Source organism: Girardinichthys multiradiatus, chromosome 3 (genome assembly GCF_021462225.1).
Source record: "Girardinichthys multiradiatus isolate DD_20200921_A chromosome 3, DD_fGirMul_XY1, whole genome shotgun sequence".
NCBI lineage: Eukaryota > Metazoa > Chordata > Actinopteri > Cyprinodontiformes > Goodeidae > Girardinichthys > Girardinichthys multiradiatus.
This window is the reverse complement of record NC_061796.1, coordinates 47455988-47474185: the sequence shown is the minus strand read 5'-3', so window position 1 is coordinate 47474185 and position 18198 is coordinate 47455988. Positions and strand designations below refer to the sequence as shown.

Here is an 18198-nt window from a genome sequence, read left to right as displayed (position 1 = left end):
AAAAGTGAAAGTCATGGGATCACCAATTGTCCCACTTTTGCCTCAAAGAGTTTGGAAGATAAAAGGATATTCATACATGAAAATCGGCTCTGCTTTGGTTTCCTAAGAAAAGGTCATGTGACTAAGGACTGTAAGAGACGGCACATATGCAATCTATGCAGCTGTCGTCACCCAACCTGCTTGCATGAAGAGAGAAAGGAAAGACCTGTGGAGGCAACAACAAATAGCTCCAATGCAATGAGTTTCGTTTTGGTGGAAACTCACACTGTGATTTGCAGCAAGCAGGCAGACAGGCTCCTTCTCTTTCAGGCCGTGCTGAAGAAGCGTCTCTGATGGAGTAGCCATGGAGAAGGGCAGGTTTCTAAAGTCCAGACTCAAAAATGCAGATGTTGAACTCAAATCCCATATATGTGTGTGTGAGAGAGGCAGATGAAAAAGTTTAATATAGGTTCAGATTTTGCACACAGAAATATTATCAGTCAGTCAGTCAGTTGTCCACCATAACATGCACTAAACTACTTTCTTTTCCGACTGATCGCAATATTTAAGACAAACGAAACTTCCTGCAGGAAAGTTTTAACTCTTTAACACCTTAATTGATGCACTCTGTGCTTTTTAATCTTTTTCTTATGTTTTTTATTTTTCTCATCTCCATCCATCAACTGTTTTACTTGAAACTATTTAAACTATTTAACTGATTTACACTCAAACTTCCACTCTGTGAAAAACCAAACTTATCTTCCCAAATTAAAGCACATTTAACACAATCATCCCCACCTTTTGCTTTCATTTTTTAGGAGATGATGATTAATGTGTAATAAAAATAATAATATACATTATATCATACAGAGCAACTTCTCACCCAGATATATTTGTAGACAAATAGTTCGGTTCAATCGGCCAGAAGCCGCAGGCGGACATGAGGACTCCCCTCCGTAAAATGGAGGTGGACTGAACTGAGGACAACGTCTCCAGGCTGGCCAGGCGTCCGTGTCCCCTCCCGCGGTCTCCTCTTGCACGTTAGATCAATTATAGTATGAATGTCCCAGATAAAAGGTATTTTTAATCTGGGCAAAAGAAAACACAGGACCAACAGAATCTTCCTATGATTCTATTAAAATGCTTAGTCTTCCAAACACACACAACAGCGCTCACACAGTTAGTATTTTAACATATTTATGTCCCTTCAGCAATATGTATGGTGGACCTAGCTTAGTTTATGAGCTCCCTTATTATTCAACATTTCATTTCATTTCCTTACGGCGAAATGTTACCAACCAAATTATTCAGTTCCCTTACGGCAGAATTACCTACTCGTTTCTGATCTCCTTGTGGCGAGATCCTACCTAATTTTATCGCTATTTCCTTGCGGCGAAATAAAACCTTTCCAATTGCTGTCTCCTTACGGCGAGACACTACCAACGACTTTTTCTTATCTTAGCGCTTATTCTATTTTAAAACTGTCTCACCTTGGAGTTGACCTCTTGGTGACTCTCTGGATCCTCTGAGAGTCACAGTTAAAGCAAAGAAAATAAGGTTATTGAAATCTCTCCGCTCGAAGGACCAAGTTAATGTTAGGTATTAATTAGTCAACTCAGAGGCAAGAACGATACAAAGTCAGATTTACTTACAGCAACGGTAGCTCACTTCTGCAGTGCAGACTACAAAGTGTTGGCACCCCTCTCTCTTTATTTATACATGCTGGTTCACACACAGTTCAACAAACATTCAGGGTGTGTGTGTGTGTGTGTGTGTGTGTGTGTGTGTGGGTGGGTGGGGTCAGAAAGGTTAGGGTTCATGTGTCTTGATTTTAAACAGAGAGAGACGGAGTGAGGACTTGGTAATCATAACTCATTCGTCTCCCACATCTCCCTTTCTGTAGCATGTAGGAGGGAAAACCACTTAAAGCAGACATGAGTGATAAACAATACAAAAGTTTTCAAATCCTAACAATAAGTTTAGTTTAAATCAGCAGGTAAAAAAGGAAAGAGGACATTAAATAAAAAGGTTTGAAGGAAAATAAAATTTCTCAAACAGAAACTAAAAATGATTGAAATATTTTGCTTGAAATCGAGAAGAAAATTACCTAATCACTGTTGGGACCATACAGCCATGGATGTCGACACCAAAACTCCGGTACATACTTTTCTGGAACTTTTCAAAATAAAGTGCATTAACCTTCTTCCGGCACAGCCAGGAAACGGGATAACTGCGGACTTCCTGTGATGCCATTACCCAAATAAAAGCACAGCTGTTGCTACGTCCGCTCTCTTTCCACACGGCCTCCGAGGAGGATGGTTCAGGAGAGGCCAAGCGCGCGAATGTCTTTTGCTGGGAAAAAGACATAAATTCAACTGGATCCAAAGCCATACGATCATCAATCATATGCAAAGTTAAGTAGAATGAAATACTGTCTGTGTATCTGGTATTTTCATTCATGAACGGGGATAATTAAAGTACAAGCATTGCTGACTGTCTCTCCGAGGCCCGCAGACTGAAAACTGTTCGAGAGAGAGAGAGAGAGAGAGACCCCGTCCAGGACGCAGTCTCTCAGCCTGAAGGAAGACGGTAGAGACCGCAGCGGACAACGTTCGTTCTTCATCCACAGCTGGAGGTTAGCGGGAAGCTAACCTTTCGTTCACAGAACGAACGCAGAGGTTCCGCTTGTTTGACTGTGGACGTTTCGTCGAACTTCATCGCCCTTGAACAACATATCCTCGCTACGGTCAGAGGTTAGGTTTGGGCAGATTAACAGATAGGTTTAGGATGAAATGATCTAAACGTTTTCATGTTATGAAGTTTTGTTTTGTGGAACCTGGCGATCTTTAGCGCTAGTAGGCTAGCTACGGTACGCGCCGGTTCTGTGTTCTTTATATGTTTTAAAGTTAAGATAAACTTTATTTAAAGGGTGATTTTAAACAGAACATTGATCATAACGCGCCGTCCGCGCTTATGCATTTTAACCCTTTTATTAACCTGGTATTTTAAAGGTATGTGTTGATTCTGGTGCTAAGCTATTAGCTTCTTGCTAGCTTAACTGCTAACCAGTAAGAACACGTGCTGCTGCTAAAGAGTATTTAACAGAAAGGTTGTTAGTTTTCAAGCTAGTAAATAATAGTCCCTGAACATCATTTACTAAATTTGATAATGAAGTAAACACCATTAAGCCCCATTTCTCCAGAAAGATTTGGCTCTTTTCCAAAATACTGAATAATATTTCTCCAAATATTATTTTAATAAATAAAGGCAGTTAATTAAAGACCGTTGAGAATTAGTCATCCTGAAGGTTGGTTTTATTCAGCAGATCATTATTTAAAACATTATTTTATTAAAATAATATTTTATCTGATCTTACATTGTGAATGGTTGTCTAAAGGTTGCTGATTATTTTCTAAGTTAGTTCCAAAACTAATTTAACTTCATTTCCAGATTCTTCAAGATAATCCTTGGTTCTCAAACATAAACATTGCATGGTAATGTTGCATCACTCTTTTGGTCATAATTTCCAATCATCTTTAATCAGCTTGTTTATATTGTACATAGTCCATTAATCTTCATTATTCTTTAATTCTGATTGGTAGTTTAGTTGAATTGTTTTAGCAAAGTAAAGAGTTTGTTAATTGAAATATGTTTGACTTTGAGTTGACTTATTTTTGTTGATAAATTCTTGTATTTTAAGAAATTGTGTGAATTTATTCCATATATGTACAGAGTTTATGCTGTTCAATAATGTCAGAGCTCATCTCACACCTTTCTATTTTGTTCTAATACCATCGCCTTATTGGGGCTGGTATTCACAGGACAACCCTTAACAGACCGGAATATTATTTGATATAATATTTAAATATTAAATAATATTCTCAGATTCATATTTACAACATCAGACAACAGCCAGAATATCCTGTTTTTATCTATTTTCTAGTTTTGTGACAGTGGATATAGTGACTGCTTGTTACAAGGATATGTGGGTAAAAACAGTTTTACTTGTACAGAATAACATTTATCCTCACATAATTCAGCTATAAAGCTGAAAAGAAGGAAAATTAAGAACTACAGTAAAGGACAAAGAAACTGAAACTTAAAGGTAAATGCAGTAATTTAATGATGATGGAGAAATATCAAATTAACCACACCCTAGACACTTCATTTTGTTTTCTATCCACGGCTTGTACGAACAGACGTCCATGAAACCAGCTGGTTGACTGCATGCATAGTCTGCATTTCCAGTGAAAGCATGAACACCATAAAGCTGGTCATTGTAGACCCATCCTCCACCAGAGTCGCCCTGTCAAAAACAGAAAATTTCAGTTGTCATGTCATGATGGTTCTTCTAGTAAATTAGAGACATGTCGTTTTTGTACAGAAGACAGTTAAAAGCCCAACCGGAGATGTGTCCGTCGTAGAGCTTACAGCACAGTTCCAGGACTGGTGTAAGTAGTCATTGTTACGACCTGTCTTCAAAAAAGCAGCTTTCAACTTCTTAGGATCTTTAATCGTCATGTCTCCACACAGAAGATCAGATGGAGTATCTTTTACTATAGATGAAAAGCAGCATAAACAGACATTAGGTCTGTCTTAATGTCGGCACATTTTATTCCAAGATTTCATCTTATTGTCTCTGGTTTTTAACCAGTTTATCTCAGAATGTTTTTGATGAAGTAAAGTTGAAGAAACTCTTTTCAGTTTAGCTTGAGCAGAGAGTCTGATTGCTGAATTATATCATCTAAATTATTGAATTAATTTTAGAATGATTAGAAACATGAACATTTATCTCACTTCGTTTATTTTTAAGGCCTGCTATTCCTGCTCCAAAACCTGCAATCTGAACTGTGGTGCCTCTGAAACACAAGAACGAAACCAGAAATAAGTCACAGCACATAAAGAAAAAGAAAACTAACCCTAAGAGGCCAGGGGCCCCATGTACGAAAGAGTGCGCAGCTTTCATACTACAAGTTTGTGGTAGGGAAAAACTCTGAAACGTGCGGTGCACAAAAGAAAATCAGATGTAGAAAACCATGGGCAGACGTGTCACTGCACACGTAGCCTTCATGCATCCCAATTTCTGCCATTACAGCAAAACAACAACAACTTGAATGAATCAGTGACTCAAACCTGGCTGAAAATAAAATGTCGGGTCGAACCCGTTTAGGTCTACAGTGTATGTTTTAAATCCAAACGGCGCCATCTAGCTGCTGCACTGAGTTCATTCATAGCTCAATGTTGATCATCATAATGGTGTGAATATGCCTCATATTTGTCTGACTGTCATCAAACACACTATATCAAGTCCTTTAAATCTTTACAACCATTCAGGACGTCACATAGGCCTCATCATAAAGGTCAAAAACCAAGTTCTTCGATTTATTAAAGACACGACTTACACTGGGAGACTTGTTTGGCAGTCAGTCAGCTGTATAGGCTGGATTTTTGTTTTCTTCGGCAGCTTCAGGAGCATGATGTCATGATCCTTACCAAGGTTGTCTTTATAGATCTCATGATGAGTGATTACACGAGTCTCCTTTTTAGCACTTTTAGGATGAATTCCTAAAGTTGCTGTTATAAACCTGCTCAAATAAAATACTTTTATTGGAGAAAGAAACACAGTTGTTGGTGATTTTTCAATAAAACTGTCCTTGTCTTACCATCCAGGCTCCCAGCAGTGAGCTGCAGTCAGAATCCACTCATCAGAGATCAGAGATCCTCCACAAAAAAACTCATGTGTTGAATTACTTCCGTCAATCCTCACATGATACTGACGCTCTTTGTCATTACATTTATGACCATTTACGACTCTTTTCTGCAGAGACATTGAGCTCACTGGAACACCTGAAGAAGAAAGTGCGCTTGTTTAGCAATCCAAGATGAATCCTGTAATGGAAAATTATTTTAAAGTGCTCTGACATTCCCTTCACCTCTCTCATTTGAGTCTGTGTTTTATCACCCACAGGTGACTTTCCATCTACCTCTCACCTCTGACCTCTGTGTTTTGTTAGTGTTCTGTTTTTAGAGCAGATGGACTCTAAATTCCAATGCTGGAGAGTTTAATGGTTAAGACCCATCATTTAGGATGATGTCAGGAAGGGCAGTTAGGTCTGTTCCTAGATAACCTTGTCACCTTTGAACTCAAGAAGGGTTTGGGTCATAAAACACAGACTCTTGGAAGTTGAGATAACACAGTCATGTTCTGGTATAAATACTGTGTGTAAATGTTGATCGGGGGCTCTGTTTCACTGACTAACCTCAGTGTCAGGGTCTTCAAACGCTGAATGCCTTTGAATAAAACTTATAAGACAAAGTCCGGATTTTCTCTTGTTATGAGTCAACTTCTACCCACTTTGATAAGAAAATTCCACAACAATCCACAAAGCAGAAAGATGCTGGCATCACAGCTTAATTCAGAAAAACATCTTACAAGGTTGTTAGAAATTAAAACGTAAGTCAGTATAACTTCAGTGATGTTTATACCCAGAAACACAGAGACCAGAAACGTCCCTGAAATATTCACAGAACACCTCTAAAGTCTCAGTGTCCACAGTATGCCCTGACTCACCAAGCCACAGCAGAAAGAGAAGAAGGTTCAGCAGAGCCATTGTTGTGGTCCAGCTTCCTGTGAATGTCTGCAGTCCTGCAGCACCTTTTAAACTCTGTTCACATCTTCCTGTTGGACCTGAAGCCACCAGTCACAGGATGGACACTTATCAACACAACCACAGCACACAGTCATTTGCATACATTAAAGGTTTTGTGACTCACTCGTTCTTTATCTAAAAAAAACACTGAGTTTTGATGGATGAAAAGTCAAAAAGAAGTTACCAAAAAGGATGAAATGACAAAGAGCTTTATAACAGTCTGACCTCTCTAAAGCACATGAACGGCTTTAAATGAATTCAAATAAAACTAAGACTCACAGACAAACATCCGATTTAATGGAAAGGATCCTGGCTAAAGCAGGATTTAAATACACATTTTAAAACATGTTTCAGTAAAATTTTTACTGATGTGATGCCTTTCAAAAAGATCCAGACAAATTAAAGTCCTCTAAAATGGTGCAACAAAAGTAAGCATCTTTTAAAAACAAATTTTCTTCGGCTTTTAATCGAACTTTTGACTTACTCAAAAGCAGACTTGGACGTAAACTTGGCAAAATAAATGAAGAATTATTGAAGGAAGAGCGACACATATCGCTGTTTCAAGGTTGTTTCTTTAAAAAGGCAAAAACCGTTGACATGTTAGGTGTTGGGTCTACATGTTCCTATTTTACAGAAATAAGACTTCTTTATTTTATCCAAATATTGTGTGTTTTGGTCATTGTTGAGCAGGTAAAAATTAAACAAGAGACAAACAAATGTTTTTACATTTGCAATTTAAAAGGAAAGTAATCTAAATTCCGTGGTCCTTAGCTACTTTCAACTTGACAGTTCTAGTTCCCATGGCAAAAGTTTGAATATCAATGCTCTGTCCAGTTTTATGGATCCATGAACTATACCCCCTCCTTGTACAAGTTCAAAATGTTGCCAGTCCATCTCAGGACAACACAGAGACACACAGGACAGCAACCACACACACTCACTGCTAAGGGAGTTAGATTTAAGTTAGTTTTAGAGAGGCCTATTAAACAAACAGTCTTGTTTCTGGACTGTGGGAGGAAGCCAGAGCACCTGGAGAGAACATCAACATGTTTTCTGGGTTTTTACCTCACAATTTATCCAGCCTGAAGACCTGATTCTAAGCAAACTTGATGTTTTTTTTCTGCACTATATCCTACAGGCTGAATGGTCATCCTCTTCCTCCCTCATAGGTCAACATGAGTCTAACAAAAAACTGCTGAGTTGTTGAATGCAATGTTGTTTGTCCTATGTGTCTGATGGATGGATGAGTGGATGGATGAGTGGATGGATGGATGGATGAGTGGATGGATGGATGGATGAGTGGATGGATGGATGGATGGATGAGTGGATGGATGGATGGATGAGTGGATGGATGGATGGATGAGTGGATGGATGGATGAGTGGATGGATGGATGGATGGATGGATGGATGAGTGGATGGATGGATGGATGGATGGATGGATGGATGGATGGATGGATGGATGGATGGATGGATGAGTGGATGGATGAGTGGATGGATGGATGGATGGAGCGCCAGCATTTAATCTCCACTACAGCATGTAAATCATGTAATATTAGGTTGAACACCTGAAACAGAAGCATGTTAGAAGTACTTTAACAAACACTTTAAACATCCAGCTGATTGAGGACTGGACTGAAGAAGCTGTGAAAACACCTGAAAGACCTCATGAAAGTCTGGAGAACTAAGTCTGTAGTAGAAATTAGAGCAGGATCAGGAGTTTAGGATTAGGATAATTATACACAGTCTGGCTACGAGCCTGAAAGCCTGAAAGAACTGGGCTGATGTTCTCTACTTTCTAGGTTCTAGTGAGGACCAGACAGCAGCATTCTGGATCAGCTGCAGTTGTCTGAAGGACCTTTCAGGCAGACCTGTGAGGACACTGTTGCAGTGATCAATTCCATTAAAGACAAACATGTGGATGAGTTTCTCCAGATCCGGCTGGACATTAGTCCTTTAATCCTGGAAATGTTCTTCAGGTGATAGAAGGCTGACATAGAGACTGTCTTAATGTGGTTCTGGAGGTTCAGGTCTGAGTCCATCACTACACACAGATTTCCGGCCCAAACAGCCTGGACATAAATTGAGTCATTAACAAGACTAACATCTGTGAAATTTTCTCAGGTTTCTGCAAAACTGGTTTCAAGATGTTGCAAAGAGTTACCACAATGACTGTTTCTCTCAGTCATGAAGAATTGGCATTATTTTATCTTTAAAGTCAGGATTACAAAGCGAAACAGAAGAACCTGAGATAAACATGCAGATATTTCCACACTGAGATGGAAATCTGCCACAATGTGAGGAGGAAGATGAGTCAACATTTTAAACCCAGGCATTATTGCTTCAGGTATTAAATAAACAACAAATCTACTGTATTTTCATATTTTTGTGTAAAACTCAAGGAATTTACCACTTAAAACCCATAGAATGAAAAAGTGACATTTGTTCCAGGTTTCTTTTTTGGAAGAAACATAAAATTATACAAATTTGATAGGATGTGTTAAATCTGCAGCTGAGTTTCCAGGTTAAATCTTTCTTTTAATTATAGTAAAATGCATTTTATTTACAGGTCCTTCTCAAAATATTAGCATATTGTGATAAAGTTCATTATTTTCCATAATGTCATGATGAAAATTTAACATTCATATATTTTAGATTCATTGCACACTAACTGAAATATTTCAGGTATTTTATTGTCTTAATACGGATGATTTTGGCATACAGCTCATGAAAACCCAAAATTCCTATCTCACAAAATTAGCATATCATTAAAAGGGTCTCTAAACGAGCTATGAACCTAATCATCTGAATCAACGAGTTAACTCTAAACACCTGCAAAAGATTCCTGAGGCCTTTAAAACTCCCAGCCTGGTTCATCACTCAAAGCCCCAATCATGGGTAAGACTGCCGACCTGACTGCTGTCCAGAAGGCCACTATTGACACCCTCAAGCAAGAGGGTAAGACACAGAAAGACATTTCTGAACAAATAGGCTGTTCCCAGAGTGCTGTATCAAGGCACCTCAGTGGGAAGTCTGTGGGAAGGAAAAAGTGTGGCAGAAAACGCTGCTCAATGAGAAGAGGTGACCGGACCCTGAGGAAGATTGTGGAGAAGGGTCGATTCCAGACCTTGGGGGACCTGCGGAAGCAGTGGACCGAGTCTGGAGTAGAAACATCCAGAGCCACCGTGCTCAGGCGTGTGCAAGAAATGGGCTACAGGTGCCGCATTCCCCAGGTCAAGCCACTTTTGAACCAGAAACAGCGGCAGAAGCGCCTGACCTGGGCTACAGAGAAGCAGCACTGGACTGTTGCTCAGTGGTCCAAAGTACTTATTTCGGTTGAAAGCAAATTCTGCATGTCATTCGGAAATCAAGGTGCCAGAGTCTGGAGGAAGACTGGGAAGAAGGAAATGCCAAAATGCCAGAAGTCCAGTGTCAAGTACCCACAGTCAGTGATGGTCTGGGGTGCCGTGTCAGCTGCTGGTGTTGGTCCACTGTGTTTTATCAAGGGCAGGGTCAATGCAGCTAGCTATCAGGAGATTTTGGAGCACTTCATGCTTCCATCTGCTGAAAAGCTTTATGGAGATGAAGATTTCATTTTTCAGCACGACCTGGCACCTGCTCACAGTGCCAAAAACCACTGGTAAATGGTTTACTGACCATGGTATCACTGTGCTCAATTGGCCTGCCAACTCTCCTGACCTGAACCCCATAGAGAATCTGTGGGATATTGTGAAGAGAACGTTGAGAGACTCAAGACCCAACACTCTGGATGAGCTAAAGGCCGCTATCGAAGCATCCTGGGTCTCCATAAGACCTCAGCAGTGCCACAGGCTGATTGCCTCCATGCCACGCCGCATTGAAGCAGTCATTTCTGCCAAAGGATTCCCGATCAAGTATTGAGTGCATAACTGTACATGATTATTTGAAGGTTGACGTTTTTTTGTATTAAAAACACTTTTCTTTTATTGGTCGGAAGAAATATGCTAATTTTGTGAGATAGGAATTTTGGGTTTTCATGAGCTGTATGCCAAAATCATCCGTATTAAGACAATAAAAGACCTGAAATATTTCAGTTAGTGTGCAATGAATCTAAAATATATGAATGTTAAATTTTCATCATTACATTATGGAAAATAATGAACTTTATCACAATATGCTAATATTTTGAGAAGGACCTGTATAGGTAGGACAGAGTTTAAATGGCTACTAAATGGTTAACATCCTCCTGCTTTTTGGTTTGTCCTACAGTGACACCTTGTGGCCTGTTGTGGTTTTATTTTGAAGTGCGCAGTTTTTCTTCTTCGGATGGATGGATGAGGGGATGGATGGATGAGTGGATGGATGGATGGATGGATGAGTGGATGGATGAGTGGATGGATGGATGAGTGGATGGATGGATGAGTGGATGGATGGATGGATGGATGAGTGGATGGATGAGTGGATGGATGGATGGATGGATGAGTGGATGGATGAGTGGATGGATGGATGAGTGGATGGATGGATGAGTGGATGGATGAGTGGATGGATGGATGGATGAGTGGATGGATGAGTGGATGGATGGATGGATGAGTGGATGGATGGATGGATGGATGGATGAGTGGTGGATGAGTGGATGGATGTGGATGGATGAGTGGATGGATGGATGGATGGATGAGTGGATGGATGAGTGGATGGATGGATGGATGGATGAGTGGATGGATGAGTGGATGGATGGATGAGTGGATGGATGGATGAGTGGATGGATGAGTGGATGGATGGATGGATGGATGAGTGGATGGATGAGTGGATGGATGAGTGGATGGATGGATGGATGAGTGGATGGATGGATGGATGGATGGATGGATAGATGAGTGGATGGATGGATGGATGAGTGGATGGATGAGTGGATGGATGGATGGATGAGTGGATGGATGAGTGGATGGATGAGTGGATGGATGGATGGATGGATGAGTGGATGGATGAGTGGATGGATGGATGGATGAGTGGATGGATGAGTGGATGGATGAGTGGATGGAAAGATGAGTGGATGAATGAGTGGATGGATGAGTGGATGGATGAGTGGATGGATGGATGAGTGGATGGATGGATGAGTGGATGATGGATGGATGGATGAAGGGGATGGATGAGTTGATGGATGAGGGGATGGATGAGTGGATGGATGAGTGGATGGATGGATGGATGAGTGGATGGATGATGGATGGATGATGGATGGATGGATGAGTGGGTGGATGGATGAGTGGATGGATGGATGAGTGGATGGATGAGTGGATGGATGAGTGGATGGATGAGTGGATGGATGAGTGGATGGATGGATGAGTGGATGGATGAGTGGATGGATGAGTGGATGGATGAGTGGATGGATGGATGAGTGGATGGATGAGTGGATGGATGAGTGGATGGATGAGTGGATGGATGGATGAGTGGATGGATGGATGAGTGGATGGATGAGTGGATGGATGGATGAGTGGATGGATGAGTGGATGGATGAGTGGATGGATGAGTGGATGGATGGATGAGTGGATGGATGAGTGGATGGATGAGTGGATGGATGGATGAGTGGATGGATGGATGAGTGGATGGATGAGTGGATGGATGGATGGATGGATGAGTGGATGGATGAGTGGATGGATGAGTGGATGGATGGATGAGTGGATGGATGGATGAGTGGATGGATGGATGGATGGATGAGTGGATGGATGAGTGGATGGATGGATGAGTGGATGGATGGATGAGTGGATGGATGGATGGATGGATGAGTGGATGGATGAGTGGATGGATGGATGGATGAGTGGATGGATGAGTGGATGGATGGATGAGTGGATGGATGGATGAGTGGATGGATGAGTGGATGGATGGATGGATGGATGAGTGGATGGATGAGTGGATGGATGGATGGATGAGTGGATGGATGGATGGATGGATGGATGAGTGGATGGATGAGTGGATGGATGAGTGGATGGATGAGTGGATGGATGGATGGATGGATGAGTGGATGGATGAGTGGATGGATGGATGGATGGATGAGTGGATGGATGGATGAGTGGATGGATGGATGAGTGGATGGATGAGTGGATGGATGGATGGATGAGTGGATGGTGAGTGGATGGATGGATGGATGATGGATGGATGGATGGATGGATGGATGGATAGATGAGTGGATGGATGATGGATGGATGGAATTGATGGATGAGTGGATGTGAGTGATGGATGATGGATGGATGGATGGATGAGTGGATGGATGGATGGATGGATGGATGGATGAGTGGATGGATGAGTGGATGGATGGATGGATGAGTGGATGGATGAGTGGATGGATGGATGAGTGGATGAATGAGTGGATGGATGGATGGATGGATGAGTGGATGGATGGAAGAGTGGATGGATGGATGATGGATGGATGGATGGATGGATGAGTGGATGGATGAGTGGATGGATGGATGGATGGATGAGTGGATGGATGGATGGATGAGTGGATGGATGAGTGGATGGATGATGGATGGATAGATGAGTGGATGGATGGATGGATGGAGGGATGAGTGGATGGATGAGTGGATGGTGGATGGATGGATGAGTGGATGGATCGAGTGGCTGGTGGATGAGTGCGATGGATGAGTGTGATGGCATGAGTGGATTGGATGGATGAGTGGAGGATTGGATGAGTGGATGGATGAGTGGATGGATGGATGAGTGGATGGATGAGTGGCATGGATGAGTGGTGGATGGTGGATGGATGGATGATTGGATGGATGAGTGGATGGCTGAGTGGATGGATGGATGAGTGGATGGATGAGTGATGGATGAGTGGATGAGATGATGTGGATGGATGAGTGGATTGGATGAGGTGGACTGGATGAGTCGGATGGATGAGTGGATGGATGGATGAGTGGATGGATTGAGTGATGGATGAGTGGATGGATGAGGATGGATGAGTGGATGGATGAGTGGATGGCTGGATGAGTGGATGGATGGAGAGTGGAGGATGAGTGGATGATGGATGAGTGGATGGCTGCTGGCTGGATGAGTGGATGGATGAGTGGATGGATGAGTGGATGGATGGATGAGTGGATGGATGAGTGGATGGATGGATGGATGGACTGAGTGGATGAGTGGCATGGATGGATGAGTGGATGGATGGATGGATGGATGGATGGACGGATGAGTGGATGGATGGCTGGAGGGATGGTGGATGGATGGATGCGTGGATGGATGGATGAGTGGATGGATGGATGGATGAGTGGATGGATGGATGGATGGATGGGATGAGTGGATGGATGGATGGATGGATGAGTGGATGGATGGATGATGGATGGATGGATGAGTGGATGGAGGATGGATGGATGAGTGGATGGATGGATGAGTGGATGGATGGATGGATGAGTGGATGGATGGATGGATGGATGGATGAGTGGATGGATGGATGAGTGGATGGATGAGTGGATGGATGGATGGATGGATGGATGGATGAATGGATGGATGGATGGATGGGTGGATGGATGGAGGATGGGATGGATGGATGAGTGGATGGATGGATGAGTGGATGGATGGATGGATGGATGGATGAGTGGATGGATGGATGGATGAGTGGATGGATGGATGGATGGATGGATGGATGGATGAGTGGATGGATGGATGGATGGATGGATGGATGGATGGATGGATGAGTGGATGGATGAGTGGATGGATGGATGGATGAGTGGATGGATGGATGGATGGATGATGGATGGATGGATGGATGGATGGATGGAGCGCCAGCATTTAATCTCCACTACAGCATGTAAATCATGTAATATTAGGTTGAAACACCTGAAAACAGAAGCATGTTAGAAGTACTTTAACAAACACTTTAAACATCCAGCTGATTGAGGACTGGACTGAAGAAGCTGTGAAAACACCTGAAAGACCTCATGAAAGTCTGGAGAACTAAGTCTGTAGTAGAAATTAGAGCAGGATCAGGAGTTTAGGATTAGGATAATTATACACAGTCTGGCTACGAGCCTGAAAGCCTGAAAGAACTGGGCTGATGTTCTCTACTTTCTAGGTTCTAGTGAGGACCAGACAGCAGCATTCTGGATCAGCTGCAGTTGTCTGAAGGACCTTTCAGGCAGACCTGTGAGGACACTGTTGCAGTGATCAATTCCATTAAGACAAACATGTGGATGAGTTTCTCCAGATCCGGCTGGACATTAGTCCTTTAATCCTGGAAATGTTCTTCAGGTGATAGAAGGCTGACATAGAGACTGTCTTAATGTGGTTCTGGAGGTCAGGTCTGAGTCCATCACTACACACAGATTTTCCGGCCCAAACAGCCTGGACATAAATTGAGTCATTAACAAGACTAACATCTGTGAAATTTTCTCAGGTTTCTGCAAAACTGGTTTCAAGATGTTGCAAAGAGTTACCACAATGACTGTTTCTCTCAGTCATGAAGAATTGGCATTATTTTATCTTTAAAGTCAGGATTACAAAGCGAAACAGAAGAACCTGAGATAAACATGCAGATATTTCCACACTGAGATGGAAATCTGCCACAATGTGAGGAGGAAGATGAGTCAACATTTTAAACCCAGGCATTATTGCTTCAGGTATTAAATAAACAACAAATCTACTGTATTTTCATATTTTTGTGTAAAACTCAAGGAATTTACCACTTAAAACCCATAGAATGAAAAAGTGACATTTGTTCCAGGTTTCTTTTTGGAAGAAACATAAATTATACAAATTTGATATGATGTGTTAAATCTGCAGCTGAGTTTCCAGGTAAATCTTTCTTTTAATTATAGTAAAATGCATTTTATTTACAGGTCCTTCTCAAAATATTAGCATATTGTGATAAAGTTCATTATTTTCCATAATGTCATGATGAAAATTTAACATTCATATATTTTAGATTCATTGCACACTAACTGAAATATTTCAGGTATTTTATTGTCTTAATACAGATGATTTTGGCATACAGCTCATGAAAACCCAAAATTCCTATCTCACAAAATTAGCTTATCATTAAAAGGGTCTCTAAACGAGCTATGAACCTAATCATCTGAATCAACGAGTTAACTCTAAACACCTGCAAAAGATTCCTGAGGCCTTTAAAACTCCCAGCCTGGTTTATCACTCAAAACCCCAATCATGGGGGAGCAGAGGAAAGACGTGTCCGTGACTCATTTATTTAATATTCCCCTTTTCAGGGCGATTACAAACGCAGGACGCTTGCATCCTGGGAAGGCTGTAAGTTCCCTGGTTTGAATCCTATAGAGCCCCACTCTGGGTCCCAGAGCAATATAACATGGGTTTTATCTAGTATTGGTAGTAAATGTTGCAGGAGAGGATCCTATGGGTTTAATAAGACTTAACCTACACACACTTGCTAAACACAGTTCTAAAACAAAAGAAACCTCTGGAAAGCAACAAAATGAAGTGGTGGTCATAAATACTGCTCACATTTCTTTAGATAAAAGCACTTATTTGGAAACTGGTTACTCTTAAAAGAATACATGGTTGGCTGAAGCCCAGGATGCTGCAAAACTGGCAAACAGAGGAAATTGTACTGTGTGTGCTCAGGCTAGACCTACTCTCATCTTAATTGAAACAGCATTTATAAATTCTGTAAATGCTTCTATATCTAAAAGAAATCAAAGTGATATGACCTGTTTGTTGCAAGTGATGTCCTGGGAAAATTTGGAAAAGGTTTGTGCTGGTTGGGATAAAACGTATCCTGTAGCACCTCAAAATACTACCCTACCTATATTTCAACCCAAAATACTTTCTAAAGTCACCTGTTTTGTCAACAATAATGGAGCATCTCGAGAGGCTGAAGTAGGAAGATAAGGGGAGGAGCTCAGTAAAACTACAGTAAATTCAGCCTCTCAATTGACAGTTTATACAGCAGATGTGTGGTGGTATTGTGGGGGAAATAAACTTTTGGGATGGTTACCTGCCAACTGGGCAGGACTATGTGCACCTGGGTCTCTTATCTCTCCTATACAGGTAACCCCGGTACTGACTTTCAGCTGCCAACTGGGGGTGGCAAACATCTGATGAAGAGAGGTTCTCCAGTGTGGATAGATTCCTCAAGGTTTGCCAAATGAATTCAAATTAGTTGATCAGGTAGCCGCAGGTTTTGAATCTATTTTTATCTGGATAACACCTAATAAAAATGTAGATCGGATAAATTACATACATTACAATGTGCAAAGATTAGCTAACTTTACTGGAGATGGATTTGAAGCCGCCCATGAGCAGCTGGCAGCAACTTCTGTAGTAGCATATGAAAATAGACCGGCCCTGGATATGATCCTAGCTGAGAAAGGAGGACTGTCTAGTATGTTCGGAGAGTTGTGTTAGGTAAGGTAAGTTTATACATATAGCGCTCGTGTTGTACCTTTATCACTAACAACACAGCTCCTGATAGTTCTCTGACCAAGACTCTGCAGGGCCTGAGAGCTTTATCCAACAAACTCAAGGAACATTCGGTTGAGTTGAACATTCCCTTTTTGGTATTTTTGAAAAATGGTTTGGTAAGTGGGGGAACTTGATGGTAAGCGCATTTACATCACTTGTTGTCATGGCTGTTTTTGCTTTTTGTGGCTGTTGTCTCATTCCGTGTTTTCGAGCTCTCATTCTCAGGTGCATTGACCGTGCTGTGGACTCCCTAGACAACAAAGGCCTGGGCCCTCCTCCTGAGCACCTCAGACATTAAAATTGTTCCCTTAATGGACGATAATACTTTCTTAGTGGAGGAGGGGGGCGGAAGGCCAGGTGAAGAGGACGTTCTTATGCTATGCAGTGAGGAAACTACCCAACCCCACCGCCCGGAGCCAGACTGGGAGTCCGGGGCAGAAGAACTGTCAACATAGTTTAACCGGATAGGGTCTACAATATACTGATACACACTGTTGTTGCTCATTTCCACTGTGCTTCTAGGATTTTCTTATAACTTTTCCTTCCATAGGTGTTGCTTCATATATAATTTTGTTAGCCGTGTTATTATTATGTTTAATCAATCTTATTTTAGTACCATATTAGTTTAGACATGTTTTTACATTCCTGCTTTTTATTAGTAAAAGTTTTTATTATGTTGTAATCATTTTTGTGTCAGTACCAAATTACTTTAGGCCTGTTTTTGTGGGAAACACAGAGAGGATACAAACATTAGGGAACCAGACAACTACTGGAGGAAGCCATTCTATACTGAGGGGTGGAATCACGTGACCGCTGGAAGGAGTTGTCTGTCATATTTTAGCTCAGGACTCATATGCACACTTTCTGATTAGCATGAGGTGGCAATTGGGCCACCTCAACAAGGGGGTTCTGAAGGGTTAAATCTTGCAGAAGCACATAGCTCACATTTTGCTTTGGGGTGAAATGGTCACGGGGAGTAATTGCAGAGATTCACAGCTCAGGTGGGGGAATCTTTCCTCAGGTCAACTATTAGTCATGCACTGCACAAATGTGGTCTTCATGGAAGAGTGGCAAAAAGAAAGCCCTCGTTAAAAGAAAACCATAAGAAGTCCAGAAGCCAAGTTGGGGACCGAGCAAACATGTGGAAGAAGGTGCTTTGGTCAGACGAGACCAA

The 18198-nt window shown here is 41.6% G+C and overlaps 1 protein-coding gene across 1 annotated transcript; it reads right to left on the bottom strand.

Moving 5' to 3' along the window:
* Positions 1–4078: 4078 nt before the first annotated feature.
* On the bottom strand, positions 4079–16353 carry LOC124866070 (kallikrein-7-like). Its single transcript, XM_047361717.1, has 7 exons — positions 16271–16353; positions 6551–6667; positions 5643–5826; positions 5382–5564; positions 4777–4838; positions 4384–4535; positions 4079–4285 (listed from the first exon to the last, which is right to left on the bottom strand). Exons 2-7 carry the CDS (start codon positions 6588–6590, stop codon positions 4124–4126), a joined length of 783 nt encoding a protein of 260 aa, XP_047217673.1. The 5' UTR covers positions 6591–6667; positions 16271–16353; the 3' UTR covers positions 4079–4123.
* Between the last annotated feature and the right edge of the window lie 1845 nt (positions 16354–18198).